The 25,174-nt window shown below is 42.7% G+C and overlaps 1 protein-coding gene across 2 annotated transcripts in view; it reads right to left on the reverse strand.

Annotated features, from left to right (window-relative positions):
* Positions 1–499: 499 nt before the first annotated feature.
* phyhiplb (phytanoyl-CoA 2-hydroxylase interacting protein-like b) overlaps positions 500–25,174 on the reverse strand; it is a 39,165-nt gene continuing 14,490 nt past the window's right edge. The window contains exons 3-5 of one of the 2 annotated variants that reach the window (XM_065022917.1): positions 19,366–19,540; positions 7,736–7,853; positions 500–2,265 (exon numbers count right to left, since the gene is read on the reverse strand). In XM_065022917.1, the coding sequence (XP_064878989.1) occupies positions 1,707–2,265; positions 7,736–7,853; positions 19,366–19,540 (852 nt within the window). In that variant the 3' untranslated portion in view covers positions 500–1,706. The remainder of the gene's footprint in view (positions 2,266–7,735; positions 7,854–19,365; positions 19,541–25,174) is intronic. The other variant, XM_065022918.1, reaches the window with a different exon arrangement.

Genomic DNA, 25,174 nt, shown 5'->3' on the forward strand with positions numbered 1-25,174 from the left:
AACCACTAGGCTAACCACTAGCTTTACCACACGCTCTAACCACTAGGCTAACCACTAGCTTTACCACACGCTCTAACCACTAGGCTAACCACTAGCTTTACCACACGCTCTAACCACTAGGCTAACCACTAGCTTTACCACACGCTCTAACCACTAGGCTAACCACTAGCTTTACCACACGCTCTAACCACTAGGCTAACCACTAGCTTTACCACACGCTCTAACCACTAGGCTAACCACTAGCTTTACCACACGCTCTAACCACTAGGCTAACCACTAGCTTTACCACACGCTCTAACCACTAGGCTAACCACTAGCTTTACCACACGCTCTAACCACTAGGCTAACCACTAGGCTAACCACTAGGCTACCCACTAGCTTTACCACACGCTCACTTAGCTTTTACTGACGTAACAGTTATTTTGTTTAGAATGTTTCTAATCCTTTGGCTGTGATCAAAGTCTGGTTCACTTATTTTTTATACAGTAAAAATAAAATGTTTGTTTTGAGATGTTTATTATGTTGAACACAGGATAATGTGGTTTCTGTTAATGATTGCAATGCATATAACACAGAACCCATCAGACAACAACGAGGATGTGAAGACATCAGACTGACATCAGTTTAATGCTGCAACCTGCTTCAGGCTGGGATTCAATGCTGCAACCTGCTTCAGGCTGGGATTCAATGCTGCAACCTGCTTCAGGCTGGGATTCAATGCTGCAACCTGCTTCAGGCTGGGATTCAATCCCATTGTGGGTTATAGGTATTGTTCCTTCATTCGTGGAGATCCCATTCACTGTAAACGCTGGATATGTCACAGCTCCGTACGAACTTGTCTTTAAAAACCGCAATACCTATAACCCACGATGGGAATGAATCACTACCGTAGAATCATCCAGTAATCCCATTCCATTACAAGACCATGTTACGTAATACTAATCCATTACAAGACCATGTTACGTAATACTAATCCATTAGAAGACCATGTTACGTAATACTAATCCATTATGCCTTGTTGAAGCTGTTACCACGGCTTGTTTCTAGCAGCTTGGTCAAGGTGTTGTTACCTTTGGCATATCATTACATTGCACCTGTATAATATGACTGTTAGACTGTTAATCTGTATAATATGACTGTTAGAATCACCACAGCCAGTAGGGTTAGAGAGTCACCACAGCCAGTAGGGTTAGAGAGTCACCACAGCCAATAGGGTTAGAGAGTCACCACAGCCAATAGGGTTAGAGAATCACCACAGCCAATAGGGTTAGAGAATCACCACAGCCAGTAGGGTTAGAGAGTCACCACAGCCAATAGGGTTAGAGAATCACCACAGCCAATAGGGTTAGAGAATCATCACAGCCAGTAGGGTTAGAGAGTCACCACAGCCAATAGGGTTAGAGAATCACCACAGCCAATAGGGTTAGAGAATCATCACAGCCAGTAGGGTTAGAGAATCACCACAGCCAATAGGGTTAGAGAATCACCACAGCCAATAGGATTAGAGAATCACCACAGCCAATAGGGTTAGAGAATCACCACAGCCAATAGGGTTAGAGAATCACCACAGCCAATAGGATTAGAGAATCACCACAGCCAATAGGGTTAGAGAATCACCACAGCCAATAGGATTAGAGAAGTATTATTATCCGTAGAACTGCAGGGACCTCGTAGTAACGCCCCCTTCCTCCCCCACAGTTTGCTGGTTAGCGTCCCACGCTGATGTTGCAGGTCTTACAACTGGGGTCCTTCTTAGCATTGATGGTGGACATGCTACTGAGCTGGTGTCCTTGGATCTCCTCCACGCTGCCTAGGGCCAGGTCCACGGGCTCGGTGTAAATCACCTCCAGAATCACATCCTGGGCGTGGTGGAACACCAGCCCCCCCTCCTCCTCCTCCTGGGTGCATGTCAGGAAGCAGTTGTCTAAGATGTCCAGCGCCGGGAGGCGGCCCTTACAGAATCTGTCCCCTGGGGAGCCCTCTGGGGCCAGCACCAGGATCACGTAGTGGTAGGCTGTGTACATGCAGTAGAAGTCCCCGAAGTACAGGTTGGTCTTGGGGTTGAACAGGACCTCGGCCTGGATCTGGAAGCGGTAGCGTCCGTAGGGGGAGTCCTGGGGGGGCTTGCCTGTGTTGAACTCTGTGTTGCAGCTGAAGTAGATGCCTTCCAGCTTGCCACTGATGGGAGAGCCGTGGCTGCCACTGTTGTCCTTTACAGTCGGGAGCATCCGGTTGTCCTGTGTCTCTCTGGAACCACAAGAGGGGCTTATCACCACACCAGACCACGTTAATCAACCAGCATGCAAACACTATCAAACACAGAGACAGACAATCAGCAAGGGAACAGACCTCTGAGTCTACAACAGACCTCTGAGTCTACAACAGACCTCTGAGTCTACAACAGAACAGACCTCTGAGTCTACAACAGAACAGACCTCTGAGTCTACAACAGAACAGACCTCTGAGTCTACAACAGACCTCTGAGTCTACAACAGACCTCTGAGTCTACAACAGACCTCTGAGTCTACAACAGACCTCTGAGTCTCTGAGTCTACAACAGACCTCTGAGTCTACAACAGAACAGACCTCTGAGTCTACAACAGAACAGAACTCTGAGTCTACAACAGAACAGAACTCTGAGTCTACAACAGAACTCTGAGTCTACAACAGACCTCTGAGTCTACAACAGAACTCTGAGTCTACAACAGAACAGAACTCTGAGTCTACAACAGAACAGAACTCTGAGTCTACAACAGAACAGAACTCTTGAGTCTACAACAGAACAGAACTCTTGAGTCTACAACAGAACAGAACTCTTGAGTCTACAACAGAACAGACCTCTGAGTCTACAACAGAACAGACCTCTGAGTCTACAACAGAACAGACCTCTGAGTCTACAACAGAACAGACCTCTGAGTCTACAACAGAACAGACCTCTGAGTCTACAACAGAACAGACCTCTGAGTCTACAACAGAACAGACCTCTGAGTCTACAACAGAACAGACCTCTGAACAGAACAGACCTCTGAGTCTACAACAGAACAGACCTCTGAGTCTACAACAGAACAGACCTCTGAGTCTACAACAGAACAGACCTCTGAGTCTACAACAGAACAGACCTCTGAGTCTACAACAGAACAGACCTCTGAGTCTACAACAGACCTCTGAGTCTACAACAGAACAGACCTCTGAGTCTACAACAGAACAGACCTCTGAGTCTACAACAGAACAGACCTCTGAGTCTACAACAGAACAGACCTCTGAGTCTACAACAGAACAGACCTCTGAGTCTACAACAGAACAGACCTCTGAGTCTACAACAGAACAGACCTCTGAGTCTACAGAACTCTGAGTCTACAACAGAACAGACCTCTGAGTCTACAACAGAACAGACCTCTGAGTCTACAACAGAACAGACTCTGAGTCTACAACAGACCTCTGAGTCTACAACAGAACAGACCTCTGAGTCTACAACAGACCTCTGAGTCTACAACAGAACAGACCTCTGAGTCTACAACAGAACAGACCTCTGAGTCTACAACAGAACAGACCTCTGAGTCTACAACAGAACAGACCTCTGAGTCTACAACAGAACAGACCTCTGAGTCTACAACAGAACAGAACTCTGAGTCTACAACAGAACAGAACTCTGAGTCTACAACAGAACAGAACTCTGAGTCTACAACAGAACAGACCTCTGAGTCTACAACAGAACAGAACTCTGAGTCTACAACAGAACAGAACTCTGCTCTCCCAAGAAACAAAGAGATCTTCTGTTGAATCTGACAATTACTCTTAATGGTTGTACAGTAGTCTCAAATAAAACTGTGAAGGACCAGCTTTTTTCCATCTACGTAACATTGCAAAAATCTGAAACTTTCTGTCCAAAAATGATGCAGAAAAATGTATCCATGCTTTTGTTACTTCTAGGTTAGACTACTGCAATGCTCTACTTTCCGGCTACCCGGATAAAGCACTAAATAAACTTAAGTTAGTGCTAAATACGGCTGCTAGAATCCTGACTGGAACAAAAAAAATGGATCATATTACTCCAGTGCTAGCCTCCCTACACTGGCTTCCTGTCAAGGCAAGGGCTGATTTCAAGATTTTACTGCTAACCTACAAAGCATTACATGGGCTTGCTCCTACCCATCTCTCTGATTTGGTCCTGCCGTACATACCTACACATATGCTACGGTCACAAGACGCAGGCCTCCTAATTGTCCCTAGAATTTCTAAGCAAACAGCTGGAGGTAGGGCTTTCTCCTGTAGAGCTCCATTTTTATGGAATGGTCTGCCTACCCATGTGAGAGACACAAACTCGGTCGCAACCTTTAAGTCTTTACTGAAGACTCATCTCTTCAGTGGGTCATATGATTGAGTGTAGTCTGGCCCAGGAGTGTGAAGGTGAACGGAAAGGCTCTGGAGCAACGAACCGCCCTTGCTGTCTCTGCCTGGCCGGTTCCCCTCTTTCCACTGGGATTCTCTGCCTCTAACCCTATTACGGGGGCTGAGTCACTGGCTTACTGGTGCTCTTTCATGCCGTCCCTAGGAGGGGTGCGTCACTTGAGTGGGTTGAGTCACTGATGTGATCTTCCTGTCTGGGTTGGCGCACCCCCTTGGGTTGTGCCGTGGCGGAGATCTTTGTGTGCTATACTCGGCCTTGTCTCAGAATGGTAAGTTGGTGGTTGAAGATATCCCTCTAGTGGTGTGGGGGCTGTGCTTTGGCAAAGTGGGTGGGGTTATATCCTTTCTGTTTGGCCCTGTCCGGGGGTGTCCTCGGATGGGGCCACAGTGTCTCCTGACCCCTCCTGTCTCAGCCTCCAGTATTTATGCTGCAGTAGTTTATGTGTCGGGGGGCTAGGGTCAGTTTGTTATATCTGGAGTACTTCTCCTGTCCTATTCGGTGTCCTGTGTGAATCTAAGTGTGCGTTCTCTAATTCTCTCTTTCTCTCTTTCTTTCTCTCTCTTGGAGGACCTGAGCCCTAGGACCATGCCTCAGGACTACCTGGCATGATGACTCCTTGTTGTCCCCAGTCCACCTGGCCGTGCTGCTGCTCCAGTTTCAACTGTTCTGCCTGTGATTATTATTATTTGACCATGCTGGTCATTTATGAACATTTGAACATCTTGGCCATGTTCTGTTATAATCTCCACCCGGCACAGCCAGAAGAGGACTGGCCACCCCACATAGCCTGGTTCCTCTCTAGGTTTCTTCCTAGGTTTTGGCCTTTCTAGGGAGTTTTTCCTAACCACCGTGCTTCTACACCTGCATTGCTTGCTGTTTGGGGTTTTAGGCTGGGTTTCTGTACAGCACTTTGAGATATCAGCTGATGTACGAAGAGCTATATAAATACATTTGATATTTTTTTATTCCCAATACAATACGATTACCAATACAATAATATTACTAATACTATTATCAATACTATTATCAATACAATACTACTACTAATATTTGTATCAATATAATACTATTATCAATACAATACTATTACCAAATACTATTACCAATACAATACTATTACCAATACAATACTATTACCCATACTATTATCAATACAATACATTTACCAAATACAATACTATTACCAAATACAATACTATTACCAAATACAATACTATTACCAAATACAATACTATTACCAATACAATACTATTACCCATACTATTATCAATACAATACATTTACCAAATACAATACTATTACCAAATACAATACTATTACCCATACTGTTATGAATACAATACTATTACCAATACTGTTATGAATACAATACTATTACCAATACTACTACCAATACTATTATTAATACAATACTAGTACCAATACTATTACAGATACAATACTATTATCAATACAATACTACTACTAATATTTGTATCAATATAATACTATTATCAATACAATACTATTACCAAATACTATTACCAATACTATTATCAATACAATACATTTACCAATACAATACTATTACCAAATACAATACTATTACCAATACAATACTATTACCCATACTATTATCAATACAATACATTTACCAAATGCAATACTATTACCAAATGCAATACTATTACCAAATGCAATACTATTACCAAATACAATACTATTACCAAATACAATACTATTACCAAATACAATACTATTACCAAATACTGTTATGAATACAATACTATTACCAATACTACTACCAATACTATTATTAATACAATACTAGTACCAATACTATTACAGATACAATACTATTATCAATACAATACTATTGCCAATACTATTATCAATACAATACTATTGCCAATACTATTATCAATACAATACTATTACCAATACTGTTATCAATATAATATTATTTCCAATACTATTACCAACATTGTTATGAATACAATAGTATTATCAATACAATACTATTACCTATACTATTATGAATACTATTCTAGTACCAATAATATTACCAATACTGTTATGAATACAATACTAGTACTATTACTGATACGAATACTGTTATGAATACAATACTATTACTGATACTATTATGAATACAATATTATTACCAATACAATACTAGCACCAATACTAATACCAATACTGGTATGAATACAATACTATTACCAAAACGATTACCAATACTATTATGAATACAATACTAGTAACAAAACTATTAAGAATACAATACTATTACCAATACTATTATAAATACAATACTATTACCAATACTATTAGAAATACAATACTATTACCAATACTATTACCAATACTATTAGAAATACAATACTATTACCAATACTATTAGAAATACAATACTATTACCAATACTATTAGAAATACAATACTATTACCAATACTATTACCAGTGCCATTACCAATACTTTTATGAATACAATACTATTAGAAATACAATACTATTACCAATACTATTAGAAATACAATACTATGACCAATACTATTGCCAATACTATTAGAAATACAATACTATTACCAATACCATTAGAAATACAATACTATTGCCAATACTATTACCAATACTATTGCCAATACTATGACCAATACTATTGCCAATACTATTAGAAATACAATACTATTACCAATACCATTAGAAATACAATACTATTGCCAATACTATTACCAATACTATTGCCAATACTATTAGAAATACAATACTATTACCAATACCATTAGAAATACAATACTATTGCCAATACTATTAGAAATACAATACTATTACCAATACTATTATGAATAAAATAGTATTACCAATACGATTACCAATACTATTACCAATACTATTAGAAATACAATACTATTGCCAATACTATTACCAATACTATTAGAAATACAATACTATTGCCAATACTATTACCAATACTATTGCCAATACTATTAGAAATACAATACTATTACCAATACCATTAGAAATACAATACTATTGCCAATACTATTACCAATACTATTGCCAATACTATTAGAAATACAATACTATTACCAATACTATTATGAATAAAATACTATTACCAATACTATTACCAATAGTTTTATGAATAAAATACTATTACCAATACTATTAGAAATGCAATACCATTACCAAATACTATTATCAATACAATACTATTATCAAATACTATTATGAGTACAATAATATTACCAATACTAGTATCAATTCAATACTACCATCTACTCTCTCATTACCAATAGAAAGCTGTTCAGCTTTTAAAAGTTGAGAGAAAATGCTGTATGTACCTCGTTTTATTGAAGTAGTCATTCTGCTGGTTCCGATAAAACACTGAGAATCTCAACATCCTACCAGCTATCCCCTCGGCCTTCTCCAGCAACTGTATCAGATGCACAGTAGAGTAGTCTGGGGAAAACATACAACTGTATCAGATGCACAGTAGAGTAGTCTGGGGAAAACATACAACTGTATCAGATGCACAGTAGAGTAGTCTGGGGAAAACATACAACTGTATCAGATGCACAGTAGAGTAGTCTGGGGAAAACATACAACTGTATCAGATGCACAGTAGAGTAGTCTGGGGAAAACATACAACTGTATCAGATGCACAGTAGAGTAGTCTGGGGAAAACATACAACTGTATCAGATGCACAGTAGAGTAGTCTGGGAAAACATACAACTGTATCAGATGCACAGTAGAGTAGTCTGGGGAAAACATACAACTGTATCAGATGCACAGTAGAGTAGTCTGGGAAAACATACAACTGTATCAGATGCACAGTAGAGTAGTCTGGGGTATCAGAAAACATACAACTGTATCAGATGCACAGTAGAGTAGTCTGGGAAAACATACAACTGTATCAGATGCACAGTAGAGTAGTCTGGGAAAACATACAACTGTATCAGATGCACAGTAGAGTAGTCTGGGAAAACATACAACTGTATCAGATGCACAGTAGAGTAGTCTGGGAAAACATACAACTGTATCAGATGCACAGTAGAGTAGTCTGGGGAAAACATACAACTGTATCAGATGCACAGTAGAGTAGTCTGGGGAAAACATACAACTGTATCAGATGCACAGTAGAGTAGTCTGGGAAAACATACAACTGTATCAGATGCACAGTAGAGTAGTCTGGGAAAACATACAACTGTATCAGATGCACAGTAGAGTAGTCTGGGGAAAACATACAACTGTATCAGATGCACAGTAGAGTAGTCTGGGAAAACATACAACTGTATCAGATGCACAGTAGAGTAGTCTGGGAAAACATACAACTGTATCAGATGCACAGTAGAGTAGTCTGGGGAAAACATACAACTGTATCAGATGCACAGTAGAGTAGTCTGGGGAAAACATACAACTGTATCAGATGCACAGTAGAGTAGTCTGGGAAAACATACAACTGTATCAGATGCACAGTAGAGTAAAACATACAACTCTGCACAGTAGGTAGTCTGGGGAAAACATACAACTGTATCAGATGCACAGTAGAGTAGTCTGGGGAAAACATACAACTGTATCAGATGCACAGTAGAGTAGTCTGGGGAAAACATACAACTGTATCAGATGCACAGTAGAGTAGTCTGGGAAAACATACAACTGTATCAGATGCACAGTAGAGTAGTCTGGGGAAAACATACAACTGTATCAGATGCACAGTAGAGTAGTCTGGGAAAACATACAACTGTATCAGATGCACAGTAGAGTAGTCTGGGAAAACATACAACTGTATCAGATGCACAGTAGAGTAGTCTGGGAAAACATACAACTGTATCAGATGCACAGTAGAGTAGTCTGGGGAAAACATACAACTGTATCAGATGCACAGTAGAGTAGTCTGGGGAAAACATACAACTGTATCAGATGCACAGTAGAAAACATACAACTGTATCAGATGCACAGTAGAGTAGTCTGGGGAAAACATACAACTGTATCAGATGCACAGTAGAGTAGTCTGGGAAAACATACAACTGTATCAGATGCACAGTAGAGTAGTCTGGGGAAAACATACAACTGTATCAGATGCACAGTAGAGTAGTCTGGGAAAACATACAACTGTATCAGATGCACAGTAGAGTAGTCTGGGGAAAACATACAACTGTATCAGATGCACAGTAGAGTAGTCTGGGGAAAACATACAACTGTATCAGATGCACAGTAGAGTAGTCTGGGGAAAACATACAACTGTATCAGATGCACAGTAGAGTAGTCTGGGGAAAACATACAACTGTATCAGATGCAACTGTCTGGGGAAAACATACAACTGTATCAGATGCACAGTAGAGTAGTCTGGGAAAACATACAACTGTATCAGATGCACAGTAGAGTAGTCTGGGAAAACATACAACTGTATCAGATGCACAGTAGAGTAGTCTGGGGAAAACATACAACTGTATCAGATGCACAGTAGAGTAGTCTGGGAAAACATACAACTGTATCAGATGCACAGTAGAGTAGTCTGGGAAAACATACAACTGTATCAGATGCACAGTAGAGTAGTCTGGGGAAAACATACAACTGTATCAGATGTCAAAACAGTAGATGCACAGTAGAGTAGTCTGGGAAAACATACAACTGTATCAGATGCACAGTAGAGTAGTCTGGGGAAAACATACAACTGTATCAGATGCACAGTAGAGTAGTCTGGGGAAAACATACAACTGTATCAGATGCACAGTAGAGTAGTCTGGGAAAACATACAACTGTATCAGATGCACAGTAGAGTAGTCTGGGGAAAACATACAACTGTATCAGATGCACAGTAGAGTAGTCTGGGAAAACATACAACTGTATCAGATGCACAGTAGAGTAGTCTGGGGAAAACATACAACTGTATCAGATGCACAGTAGAGTAGTCTGGGGAAAACATACAACTGTATCAGATGCACAGTAGAGTAGTCTGGGGAAAACATACAACTGTATCAGATGCACAGTAGAGTAGTCTGGGGAAAACATACAACTGTATCAGATGCACAGTAGAGTAGTCTGGGAAAACATACAACTGTATCAGATGCACAGTAGAGTAGTCTGGGGAAAACATACAACTGTATCAGATGCACAGTAGAGTAGTCTGGGAAAACATAAACTGTATCAGATGCACAGTAGAGTAGTCTGGGAAAACATACAACTGTATCAGATGCACAGTAGAGTAGTCTGGGAAAACATACAACTGTATCAGATGCACAGTAGAGTAGTCTGGGGAAAACATACAACTGTATCAGATGCACAGTAGAGTAGTCTGGGAAAACAACTGTATCAGATGCACAGTAGAGTAGTCTGGGAAAACATACAACTGTATCAGATGCACAGTAGAGTAGTCTGGGAAAACATACAACTGTATCAGATGCACAGTAGAGTAGTCTGGGGAAAACATACAACTGTATCAGATGCACAGTAGAGTGTCTGGGAAAACAGTATCAGATGCACAGTAGAGTATCTGGGAAAACATACAACTGTATCAGATGCACAGTAGAGTAGTCTGGGAAAACAGTAGAGTAGTCTGGGGGAAAAAACATACAACTCTGCACAGGAGTAGTCTGGGGAAACATACAACTGTATCAGATGCACAGTAGAGTAGTCTGGGAAAACATACAACTGTATCAGATGCACAGTAGAGTAGTCTGGGAAAACATACAACTGTATCAGATGCACAGTAGAGTAGTCTGGGGAAAACATACAACTGTATCAGATGCACAGTAGAGTAGTCTGGGGAAAACATACAACTGTATCAGATGCACAGTAGAGTAGTCTGGGAAAACATACAACTGTATCAGATGCACAGTAGAGGTCTGGGAAAACATACAACTGTATCAGATGCACAGTAGAGTAGTCTGGGGAAAACATACAACTGTATCAGATGCACATAGAGTAGTCTGGGGAAAACATACAACTGTATCAGATGCACAGTAGAGTAGTCTGGGGAAAACATACAACTGTATCAGATGACAGTAGAGTAGTCTGGGGAAAACATACAACTGTATCAGATGCACAGTAGAGTAGTCTGGGGAAAACATACAACTGTATCAGATGCACAGTAGAGTAGTCTGGGGAAAACATACAACTGTATCAGATGCACAGTAGAGTAGTCTGGGGAAAACATACAACTGTATCAGATGCACAGTAGAGTAGTCTGGGAAAACATACAACTGTATCAGATGCACAGTAGAGTAGTCTGGGAAAACATACAACTGTATCAGATGCACAGTAGAGTAGTCTGGGAAAACATACAACTGTATCAGATGCACAGTAGAGTAGTCTGGGGAAAACATACAACTGTACAGATGCACAGTAGAGTAGTCTGGGAAAACATACAACTGTATCAGATGCACAGTAGAGTAGTCTGGGGAAAACATACAACTGTATCAGATGCACAGTAGAGTAGTCTGGGGAAAACATACAACTGTATCAGATGCACAGTAGAGTAGTCTGGGGAAAACATACAACTGTATCAGATGCACAGTAGAGTAGTCTGGGAAAACATACAACTGTATCAGATGCACAGTAGAGTAGTCTGGGAAAACATACAACTGTATCAGATGCACAGTAGAGTAGTCTGGGAAAACATACAACTGTATCAGATGCACAGAGAGTAGTCTGGGGAAAACATACAACTGTATCAGATGCACAGTAGAGTAGTCTGGGCATACAACTGTATCAGATGCACAGTAGAGTAGTCTGGGGAAAACATAGTATCAGATGCACAGTAGAGTAGTCTGGGGAAAACATACAACTGTATCAGATGCACAGTAGAGTAGTCTGGGGAAAACATACAACTGTATCAGATGCACAGTAGAGTAGTCTGGGGAAAACATACAACTGTATCAGATGCACAGTAGAGTAGTCTGGGGAAAACATACACATAATAATAGTTATTTGAATCAAATCAAATCAAAGTTTATTTGTCACGTGCGCAGAATACAACAGGTGTAGTAGACCTTACAGTGAAATGCAGAATACAACAGGTGTAGTAGACCTTACAGTGAAATGCTGAATACAACAGGTGTAGTAGACCTTACAGTGAAATGCAGAATACAACAGGTGTAGTAGACCTTACAGTGAAATGCTGAATACAACAGGTGTAGTAGACCTTACAGTGAAATGCTGAATACAACAGGTGTAGTAGACCTTACAGTGAAATGCTGAATACAACAGGTGTAGTAGACCTTACAGTGAAATGCTTACTTACAGGCTCTAACCAATAGTGCAAAAGGGGTATTAGGTGAACAATGGGTAGGTAAAGACATATAAACAACAGGAAAAAAACTGGCTATATACAGTAGAGAGGCTATAAACAGTAGAGAGGCTATATACAGTAGAGAGGCTATAAACAGTAGAGAGGCTATAAACAGTAGAGAGGCTATATACAGTAGAGGTTATATACAGTAGAGAGGCTATAAACAGTAGAGAGGCTATAAACAGTAGAGAGGCTATAAACAGTAGAGAGGCTATAAACAGTAGAGAGGCTATAAACAGTAGAGGTTATATACAGTAGAGAGGCTATAAACAGTAGAGAGGCTATAAACAGTAGAGGTTATATACAGTAGAGAGGCTATAAACAGTAGAGAGGCTATATACAGTAGAGGTTATATACAGTAGAGAGGCTATAAACAGTAGAGAGGCTATAAACAGTAGAGAGGCTATAAACAGTAGAGAGGCTATATACAGTAGAGGTTATATACAGTAGAGAGGCTATATACAGTAGTGAGGCTGTATACAGTAGAGAGGCTATATACAGTAGAGGTTATATACAGTAGAGAGGCTATAAACAGTAGAGAGGCTATAAACAGTAGAGAGGCTATATACAGTAGAGGGCTATAAACAGTAGAGAGGCTATAAACAGTAGAGAGGCTATAAACAGTAGAGAGGCTATATACAGTAGAGGTTATATACAGTAGAGAGCCTATATACAGTAGTGAGGCTGTATACAGTAGAGGTTATATACAGTAGAGAGGCTATATACAGTAGAGAGGCTATATACAGTAGAGAGGATATATACAGTAGTGAGGCTGTATACAGTAGAGGTTATATACAGTAGAGAGGCTATATACAGTAGAGAGGCTATATACAGTAGAGAGGTTATATACAGTAGTGAGGCTGTATACAGTAGAGGTTATATACAGTAGAGAGGCTATATACAGTAGAGAGGCTATATACAGTAGTGAGGCTGTATACAGTAGAGGTTATATACAGTAGAGAGGCTATATACAGTAGAGAGGCTATATACAGTAGAGAGGATATATACAGTAGAGAGGCTATAAACAGTAGAGAGGTTATATACAGTAGAGAGGATATATACAGTAGAGAGGATATATACAGTAGAGAGGCTATAAACAGTAGAGAGGCTATAAACAGTAGAGAGGCTGTATACAGTAGAGGTTATATACAGTAGAGGCTATATACAGTAGAGGTTATATACAGTAGAGAGGCTATATACAGTAGAGGTTATATACAGTAGAGAGGCTATATACAGTAGAGAGGCTATAAACAGTAGAGAGGTTATATACAGTAGAGAGGCTATATACAGTAGAGAGGCTATATACAGTAGAGAGGCTATAAACAGTAGAGAGGCTATATACAGTAGAGAGGCTATATACAGTAGAGAGGTTATATACAGTAGAGAGGCTATATACAGTAGAGAGGCTATATACAGTAGAGAGGCTATATACAGTAGAGGTTATATACAGTAGAGAGGCTATATACAGTAGAGAGGCTATAAACAGTAGAGAGGTTATATACAGTAGAGAGGCTATATACAGTAGAGAGGCTATATACAGTAGAGAGGCTATATACAGTAGAGAGGCTATATACAGTAGAGAGGTTATATACAGTAGAGAGGCTATATACAGTAGAGAGGCTATATACAGTAAAGAGGCTATAAACAGTAGAGAGGTTATATACAGTAGAGAGGCTATATACAGTAGAGGTTATATACAGTAGAGAGGCTATATACAGTAGAGGTTATATACAGTAGAGAGGCTATATACAGTAGAGAGGCTATATACTGTAGAGAGGCTATATACAGTAGAGAGGCTATATACAGTAGAGAGGCAATATACAGTAGAGAGGCTATAAACAGTAGAGAGGCTATAAACAGTAGAGAGGCTATATACAGTAGAGGCTATATACAGTAGAGAGGCTGTATACAGTAGAGAGGCTATATACAGTAGAGAGGCTGTATACAGTAGAGAGGCTATATACAGTAGAGAGGCTATATACAGTAGAGAGGCTATATACAGTAGAGGTTATATACAGTAGAGGTTATATACAGTAGAGAGGCTATATACAGTAAAGAGGCTATATACAGTAGAGGTTATATACAGTAGAGAGGCTATATACAGTAGAGAGGCTATATGCAGTAGAGAGGCTATATACAGTAGAGAGGTTATATACAGTAGAGAGGCTATAAACAGTAGAGAGGCTATATACAGTAGAGGCTATATACAGTAGAGAGGCTATATACAGTAGAGGTTATATACAGTAGAGGCTATATACAGTAGAGAGGCTATATACAGTAGAGAGGTTATATAGAGTAGAGAGGCTATATACAGTAGAGAGGCTATAAACAGTAGAGGGGCTATATACAGTAGAGAGGCTATATACAGTAGAGAGGCTATATACAGTAGAGAGGCTATATACAGTAGAGAGGCTATATACAGTAGAGAGGCTATATACAGTAGAGAGGCTATATACAGTAGAGGGGTTATATACAGTAGAGAGGCTATATACAGTAGAGGGGTTATATACAGTAGAGAGGCTATATACAGTAGAGAGGCTATAAACAGTAGAGAGGCTATATACAGTAGAGGGGTTATATACAGTAGAGAGGCTATATACAGTAGAGGGGTTATATACAGTAGAGGCTATAAACAGTAGAGAGGCTATATACAGTAGAGAGGCTATATACAGTAGAGAGGCTATATACAGTAGCGATGCTATAAAAGTAGCGAGGCTATATTCAGTAGAGAGGCTATATACAGTAGAGGGGTTATATACAGTAGAGAGGCTATAAACAGTAGAGAGGCTATAATCAGTAGCGATGCTATAAAAGTAGCGAGGCTATATTCAGTAGAGAGGCTATATACAGTAGAGAGGCTATATAGAGTAGAGAGGCTATATACAGTAGAGAGGTTATAAACAGTAGAGAGGCTATATACAGTAGCGATGCTATAAAAGTAGCGAGGCTATATACAGTAGAGAGGCTATATACAGTAGAGAGGCTATATACAGTAGAGGTTATATACAGTAGCGAGGCTATATTCAGTAGAGAGGCTATAAAAGTAGCGAGGCGATATGCAGACACCGGTTAGTCAGGCTGATTGAGGTAGTATGTACATGTAAAGAGGGGTTGACGGGTGGTGGGTGGCAGGACACAATGCAGATAGCCCGGTTAGCCAATGTGCTGGAGAACTGGTTGAGCCCAATTGAGGTAGTATGTACATGAATGTATAGTTAAAGTGACTGTGCATATATGATAAACAGAGAGTAGCAGCAGCGTAAAAGAGGGGTTGGGGAGGCACACAATGCAAATAGTCCGGGTAGCCATTTGGTTACCTGTTCAGGAGCCTTATGGCTTGGGGGTAAAAACTGTTGAATCCTTTTTGTCCTAGACTTGGCACTCCGGTACCGCTTGCCATGAGGTAGTAGAGAGAACAGTCTATGACTGCGGTCTTTGACAATTTTTAGGTCTTCCTGGTGTAGAGATCCTGGATGGCAGGCAGCTTAATCCCAGTGATGTACTGGGCCTTATGCACTACCCTCTGTAGTGTCTCGCGGTCGGAAGCTGAGCAATTGCCGTACCAGGCAGTGATGCAACCAGTCATGCTCTCGATGGTGCAGCTGAAGAACCTTTTTTTAAATGTTTTTATTATTTTTTTACCCCCAATTAGTAGTAGTTACTATCTTGTCTCATCGCTACAACACCCGTACGGGCTCGGGAGAGACAAAGGTCGAAGCCATGCGTCCCCGAAACACAACCCAAACAAGCCGCACTGCTTCTTAACACAGCGCGCATCCAACCCGGAAGCCAGCTGCACCAATGTGTCGGAGGAAACACCGTGCACTGCGCCCGGTCCGCCACAAGAGTCGCTGGTGCGCAATGAGACAAGGATATCCCTACTGGCCAAACCCTCCCTAACCCGGATGACTAGGCCAATTGTGCGTCGCCCCAAGGACCTCCTGGTCGTGGCCGGCTGCGACAGAGCCTGGGCGCGAACCCAGAGTCTCTGGAGGCACAGCTCTAGACCACTGCGCCACCCGGGAGGCTCCAGCTGTAGAACCTTTTGAGGATCTCAGGACCCATGACACATCTTTTTAGTTTCCTGAGGGGGAATAGGCTTTGTCGTGCCCTCTTCACGACTGTCTTGGAGTGTTTGGACCATTCTGGTTTGTTGGTGATTTGGACACCAAGGAACTTGAAGATCTCAACCTGCTCCACTACAGCCCCATCGAAGAGAATGGGGGCGTACTCGGTCCTCCTTTTCTTGTAGTCCACAATCATCTCCTTAGTCTTGGTTACGTTGAGGGATAGGTTGTTATTCTGGCACCACCCGGCCAAGTCTCTGACCTCCTCCCTATAGGCTTTCTCGTCGTTGTCGGTGATGAGGCTGTTGTGTTGTGTTGTCTGCAAACTTAATGATGGTGTTGGAGTCGTGCCTGGCCATGCAGTCGTGGGGGAACAGAGAGTATAGGAGGGGACTGAGCACGCACCCCTGGGGAGCTCCAGTGTTGAGGATCAGCGTGGCAGATGTGTTGCTCACCACCTGGGGGCGGCCAGTCAGGAAGTCCAGGATCCAGTTGCAGAGGGAGGTGTTTAGTCCCAGGATCCTTAGCTTAGTGATGAGTTTTGAGGGTACTATGGTGTTGAACGCTGAGCTGTAGTCAATGAATAACATTCTCACATAAGTGTTCCTTTTGTCCATGTGGGAAAGGGCAGTGTGGAGTGCAGTAGAGATTGCATTATCTGTGGATCTGTTTGGGCAGTATGCAAATTGGAGTGGGTTTAGGGTTTCTGGGATAATGGCATTTATGTCATTACCAGCCTTTCAAAGCACTTCATGGCTACGGACGTGATTGCTATGGGTATGTAGTCAATTAGGCAGGTTGTTCTTGGGCAGAGGGACTATTGTGGTCTGCTTGAAACAGACCAAACTTGCACTTTTTGATAAGCCATTCCACAGGGGATTAAAACCTGAGGAAGTTGTCATTTGGTTGTCAGTTGGGTGCAAGTTGGTTGCCAGTTGATTGTCAGTTGGTTGTTATGACCCTGGAGGACTGGAGCCGTCTGCCTCAATGACGATGACTTTGGTGCTATTCTAGTCCTCCATCAAGAAATCGCTGTCACATCTCTGCTGCTATTTAACTCTAAACCATCAGCTGTCTCTCTGCTCATTGACATGGTAATTCCCTTAATTAAACTCTCTCTCCCACCAGCTCTCTGTAATTCTCCCCACCAGCTCTCTGTAATTCTCCCCACCAGCTCTCTGTAATTCTCCCAGCAGCTCTCTGTAATTCTCCCCACCAGCTCTCTGTAATTCTCCCACCAGCTCTCTGTAATTCTCCCCACCAGCTCTCTGTAATTCTCCCCACCAGCTCTCTGTAATTCTCTCACCAGCTCTCTGTAATTCTCCCCACCAGCTCTCTGTAATTCTCCCCACCAGCTCTCTGTAATTCTCCCACCAGCTCTCTGTAATTCTCCCACCAGCTCTCTGTAATTCTCCCACCAGCTCTCTGTAATTCTCCCCACCAGCTCTCTGTAATTCTCTCACCAGCTCTCTGTAATTCTCCCCACCAGCTCTCTGTAATTCTCCCACCAGCTCTCTGTAATTCTCCCATCAGCTCTCTGTAATTCTCCCAGCAGCTCTCTGTAATTCTCCCACCAGCTCTCTGTAATTCTCCCCACCAGCTCTCTGTAATTCTCCCCACCAGCTCTCTGTAATTCTCCCACCAGCTCTCTGTAATTCTCCCCACCAGCTCTCTGTAATTCTCCCCACCAGCTCTCTGTAATTCTCCCACCAGCTCTCTGTAATTCTCCCAGCAGCTCTCTGTAATTCTCCCAGCAGCTCTCTGTAATTCTCCCACCAGCTCTCTGTAATTCTCCCACCATCTCTCTGTAATTCTCTCACCAGCTCTCTGTAATTCTCCCACCAGCTCTCTGTAATTCTCTCACCAGCTCTCTGTAATTCTCCCACCAGCTCTCTGTAATTCTCCCACCAGCTCTCTGTAATTCTCTCACCAGCTCTCTGTAATTCTCCCACCAGCTCTCTGTAATTCTCCCAGCAGCTCTCTGTAATTCTCCCCACCAGCTCTCTGTAATTCTCCCCACCAGCTCTCTGTAATTCTCTCACCAGCTCTCTGTAATTCTCCCCACCAGCTCTCTGTAATTCTCTCACCAGCTCTCTGTAATTCTCCCACCAGCTCTCTGTAATTCTCCCCACCAGCTCTCTGTAATTATCTCACCAGCTCTCTCTAATTCTCCCACCAGCTCTCTGTAATTCTCCCCACCAGCTCTCTGTAATTCTCCCACCAGCTCTCTGTAATTCTCCCACCAGCTCTCTGTAATTCTCCCACCAGCTCTCTGTAATTCTCCCCACCAGCTCTCTGTAATTCTCCCCACCAGCTCTCTGTAATTCTCCCATCAGCTCTCTGTAATTCTCCCACCAGCTCTCTGTAATTCTCTCACCAGCTCTCTGTAATTCTCCCACCAGCTCTCTGTAATTCTCCCCACCAGCTCTCTGTAATTCTCCCCACCAGCTCTCTGTAATTCTCCCACCAGCTCTCTGTAATTCTCCCACCAGCTCTCTGTAATTCTCCCATCAGCTCGCTCTACATCTTCATACACTTCCTCTCCTGTTTCTCTCTATTTCATCACTCTTTATTTTCTGTTTCTCACCCCCTCTCTCCTCCCCTTGTTCTCACCTGCAGTGTAGAATTCGATGATCTCACTCCATTCAGAGACAGCATAGTTCCCATCACTCTGTTTGGAGGCAGTCTGAACAGCTACAGTGTAATCTGTCCTGGGGCTCAGGAACCAGTGGCCTCTCACTGTCATGGGCAGTGGCACCACCTTCGCCACCAGCTTAGTGGGGACATCCTGAAACACAGGGACAGACAATCATTATAGTGGAGACATCCAAAAACACAGGGACAGACAGCCAGCTTAGAGGAGACATCCAGAAAAATGGAGACCAACAACCAGCTTCGTAGGAACATCCTTAAACACAGGGAAGACAACCATTATAGTGGGGACATCCTGAAACACAGGGACAGACAACCATTATAGTGGGGACATCCTGAAACACAGGGAAGACAACCATTATAGTGGAGACATCCTGAAACACAGGGACAGACAGCCAGCATAGTGGAGACATCCGAAAACACAGGGACAGACAGCCAGCTTAGTGGAGACATCCTGAAACACAGTGACAGACAACCATTATAGTGGAGACATCCTGAAACACAGGGACAGACAACCATTATAGTGGGGACATCCTGAAACACAGGGACAGACAACCATTATAGTGGGGACATCCTGAAACAAATGGACAGACAGCCAGCTTAGTGGAGACATCCTGAAACACAGGGACAGACAACCATTATAGTGGAGACATCCGAAAACACAGGGACAGACAGCCAGCTTAGTGGAGACATCCTGAAACACAGGGACAGACAACCATTATAGTGGGGACATCCTGAAACACAGGGACAGACAGCCAGCTTAGTGGGGACATCCTGAAACACAGGGACAGACAGCCAGCTTAGTGGAGACATCCTGAAACACAGGGACAGACAGCCAGCTTAGTGGGGACATCCTGAAACACAGGGACAGACAACCATTATAGTGGAGACATCCTGAAACACAGGGACAGACAGCCAGCTTAGTGGAGACATCCTGAAACACAGGGACAGACAACCATTATAGTGGGGACATCCTGAAACACAGGGACAGACAGCCAGCTTAGTGGGGACATCCTGAAACACAGGGACAGACAGCCAGCTTAGTGGAGACATCCTGAAACACAGGGACAGACAGCCAGCTTAGTGGGGACATCCTGAAACACAGGGACAGACAACCATTATAGTGGAGACATCCTGAAACACAGGGACAGACAACCATTATAGTGGAGACATCCGAAAACACAGGGACAGACAGCCAGCTTAGTGGAGACATCCTGAAACACAGGGACAGACAACCATTATAGTGGAGACATCCTGAAACACAGGGACAGACAGCCAGCTTAGTGGGGACATCCTGAAACACAGGGAAGACAACCATTATAGTGGAGACATCCGAAAACACAGGGACAGACAGCCAGCTTAGTGGAGACATCCTGAAACAAATGGACAGACAGCCAGCTTAGTGGAGACATCCTGAAACAAATGGACAGACAGCCAGCTTAGTGGAGACATCCTGAAACAAATGGACAGACAGCTAGCTTAGAGGAGACATCCAGAAAAATGGAGACCAACAACCAGCTTCGTAGGAACATCCTTAAACACAGGGACAGAAAACCAATGTAATTGGGAGCCTGGTCTGTACGAAAGGTTGAAAACAAAATGGGTGAAAAACATGGCCCACCTCGCCTGGCGAGGGTTCAGTCTCCTCGCTGCCCGGATGTACTCCAGGTAGCAGTGGTCAGTCCAAATGAGAAAAGGGTGTCTAGCCCCCTCAAGCCAATGTCTCCACGCCTTCAAGGCCTTGATGACAGCCAACAGCTCCCGTTCTCCCACGTCATAGTTCTGCTCCGCCGGGCTGAGCTTCTTCAAGAAGAAGGCACAGGGGCGGAGCTTCGGTGGTCAACCCGAGTGCTGAGAGAGCACCGCTCCTATCCCAGCCTCGGACGCGTCCACCTCTACTATGAACGCCAAAGAAGGATCCGGATGGGCCAGCACGGGCACCAAGGTAAACAGAGCCCTTAGTTGCCCAAAAGCCCTGTCCGCCTCAACTGACCACTGCAGACGTACAGGACCCCCCTTCAGCAGTGAGGTAATGGGAGCAGCCACCTGACCAAAACCCAGGTAAATCTCCGGTAGTAATTGGCAAACCCTAAGAACCGCTACACCTGCTTTACCGTGGTGAAGTCCTCCGACGCCGCTTCTCCTTCTCCCCACATGCCGTTGGCCCACTCCAGAGATCTCCCTGAGAGGCACGAGATGAGGGTGGACACCATCTCCCTTCCCGAGGGAGCCGGGTAAACGGTGCCCAGGTATAGGTCCAGCTGTAACAGGAAACCCTTGCACCGTGCCGCCGTCCCATCATACTCCCCGGGAAGGGCAAGACGCATTGCACTGGGACTGGTTGCAGGAGGAGTGAGTAGTAGAGGTTCGGGTTGCATTGTTGAAGGCGCTGGAGGACCTCCCTGTCTCTCCCAACGGTCCAGGGTCTGGATAACTTGATCCATGATGACGCCGAGATGGTGGATTACTTTAGCTTGCTCCTAGATGCGCTCCTCGACCCCTATACCAGGGGCACCTGTTCCTGCTGACTCCATAGTAGGTCGGGAATTCTGTAAGGGGTGCGTAACTGGTGGCAGGGAAGTCAAACGCAGGAGAGCAGAACTTGGTGAATAGCCAGAGCAGTTTAATATATAAAACTAACGGCATATAAAACAACAAACACATGGGTATAAAACCCGTAGCGCACCAGTAACACATAGCACATGGGTACAAAACCTGTAGTGCACCAGTAACACATAGCACATGGGTACAAAACCTGTAGTGCACCAGTAACACATAGCACAAGAACATACAATAAACAATTCCCGACAAGGACATGGGGGAAACAGAGGGAACATAAACAACATGTAATTAGGGAATTGAAACCAGGTGTGTGAAAACAAGACAAAACAAATGGAACATGAAAAATGGATCGGCTAAAAGACGAACAACGCAAAAAACAAGGAGAGGAACCGACTTCGGTAGAAGTCGTGACAAGTCTTAGCTATTACCCACTATGCACTATCCACTAGCCACTACAGTCTTAGCTGTTACCCACTACGCACTATCCACTAGCCTCTGCAGTCTTAGCTATTACCCACTATGCACTATCCACTAGCCTCTACAGTCTTAGCTATTACCCACTATGCACTATCCACTAGCCACTACAGTCTTAGCTGTTACCCACTATGCACTATCCACTAGCCACTACAGTCTTAGCTGTTACCCACTACGCACTATCCACTAGCCTCTGCAGTCTTAGCTATTACCCACTACGCACTATCCACTAGCCTCTACAGTCTTAGCTATTACCCACTACGCACTATCCACTAGCCTCTACAGTCTTAGCTATTACCCACTATGCACTATCCACTAGCCACTACAGTCTTAGCTATTACCCACTATGCACTATCCACTAGCCACTACAGTCTTAGCTGTTACCCACTACGCACTATCCACTAGCCTCTGCAGTCTTAGCTATTACCCACTACGCACTATCCACTAGCCTCTACAGTCTTAGCTATTACCCACTATGCACTATCCACTAGCCTCTACAGTCTTAGCTATTTCCCACTAGCCTCTACAGTCTTAGCTATTTCCCACTATCCACTAGCCTCTACAGTCTTAGCTATTTCCCACTATCCACTAGCCTCTACAGTCTTAGCGATTTCCCACTACACACTATCCACTAGCCTCTACCCTGTAGCCAGGCTCAGAAATGCTACTGGAGGCTTAAGGGATTAACAGATGATCTACCCCATCAAATCATTGAGAGCAGAACCCAAAGGTCAGAGTTCTATTAGGGATATATCAAATCATTGAGAGCAGAACCCAAAGGTCAGAGTTCTATTAGGGATATATCAAATCATTGAGAGCAGAACCCAAAGGTCAGAGTTCTATTAGGGATATATCAAATCATTGAGAGCAGAACCCAAAGGTCAGAGTTCTATTAGGGATATATCAAATCAGTGAGAGCAGAACCCAAAGGTCAGAGTTCTATTAGGGATATATCAAATCAGTGATGGCAGAACCCAAAGGTCAGAGTTCTATTAGGGATATATCAAATCATTGAGAGCAGAACCCAAAGGTCAGAGTTCTATTAGGGATATATCAAATCAGTGATGGCAGAACCCAAAGGTCAGAGTTCTATTAGGTATATATCAAATCAGTGATGGCAGAACCCAAAGGTCAGAGTTCTATTAGGGATATATCAAATCAGTGATGGCAGAACCCAAAGGTCAGAGTTCTATTAGGGATATATCAAATCAGTGATGGCAGAACCCAAAGGTCAGAGTTCTATTAGGGATATATCAAATCAGTGATGGCAGAACACAAAGGTCAGAGTTCTATTAGGGATATATCAAATCATTGAGAGCAGAACCCAAAGGTCAGAGTTCTATTAGGGATATATCAAATCAGTGATGGCAGAACCCAAAGGTCAGAGTTCTATTAGGGATATATCAAATCATTGAGAGCAGAACCCAAAGGTCAGAGTTCTATTAGGGATATATCAAATCAGTGATGGCAGAACCCAAAGGTCAGAGTTCTATTAGGGATATATCAAATCATTGAGAGCAGAACCCAAAGGTCAGAGTTCTATTAGGGATATATCAAATCATTGAGAGCAGAACCCAAAGGTCAGAGTTCTATTAGGGATATATCAAATCAGTGATGGCAGAACCCAAAGGTCAGAGTTCTATTAGGGATATATCAAATCATTGAGAGCAGAACCCAAAGGTCAGAGTTCTATTAGGGATATATCAAATCAGTGAGAGCAGAACCCAAAGGTCAGAGTTCTATTAGGGATATATCAAATCATTGAGAGCAGAACCCAAAGGTCAGAGTTCTATTAGGGATATATCAAATCAGTGAGAGCAGAACCCAAAGGTCAGAGTTCTATTAGGGATATATCAAATCAGTGAGAGCAGAACCCAAAGGTCAGAGTTCTATTAGGGATATATCAAATCATTGAGAGCAGAACCCAAAGGTCAGAGTTCTATTAGGGATATATCAAATCAGTGATGGCAGAACCCAAAGGTCAGAGTTCTATTAGGGATATATCAAATCATTGAGAGCAGAACCCAAAGGTCAGAGTTCTATTAGGGATATATCAAATCAGTGATGGCAGAACCCAAAGGTCAGAGTTCGATTAGGGATAGTGTTAAATACACATACAGTTGAAGACAGAAGTTTACATACACGTAGGTTGGAGTCATTAAAACTCGTTTTTCAACCACTCCACACATTTCTTGTTAACAAACTATATTTTTGGCAAGTCGGTTAGGGACATCTACTTTGTGCATGACACCAGCAATTTTTCCAACAATTGTTTACAGACAGATTATTTAACTTATAATTCATTGTATCACAATTCCAGTGAGTCAGAAGTTTACATACACTAAGTTGACTGTGCCTTTAAACAGCTTGGAAAATTCCAGAAAATTATGTCATGGCTTTAGAAGCTTCTGATAGGCTAATTGACATAATTTGAGTCAATTGGAGGTGTATTTGTGGATGTATTTCAAGACCTACCTTCAAACTCAGTGCCTCTGCTTGACATCATGGGAAAATCAAAAGAAATCAGTCAAGACCTCAGAAAAATAATTGTAGACCTCCTCAAGTCTGGTTCATCCTTGGGAGAAATTTCCAAACGTCTGAAGGTACAGTGTTCAACTGTACAAACGATAGTACAGAAGTATAAACAACATGGGACCACGCAGCCGTCACACCGCTCAGGAAGGAGATGCGTTCTGTCTCCTAGAAAGACCACACAGCCGTCACACCGCTCAGG

This window comes from Oncorhynchus nerka, linkage group LG10 (genome assembly GCF_034236695.1).
Source record: "Oncorhynchus nerka isolate Pitt River linkage group LG10, Oner_Uvic_2.0, whole genome shotgun sequence".
Taxonomy (NCBI): domain Eukaryota; kingdom Metazoa; phylum Chordata; class Actinopteri; order Salmoniformes; family Salmonidae; genus Oncorhynchus; species Oncorhynchus nerka.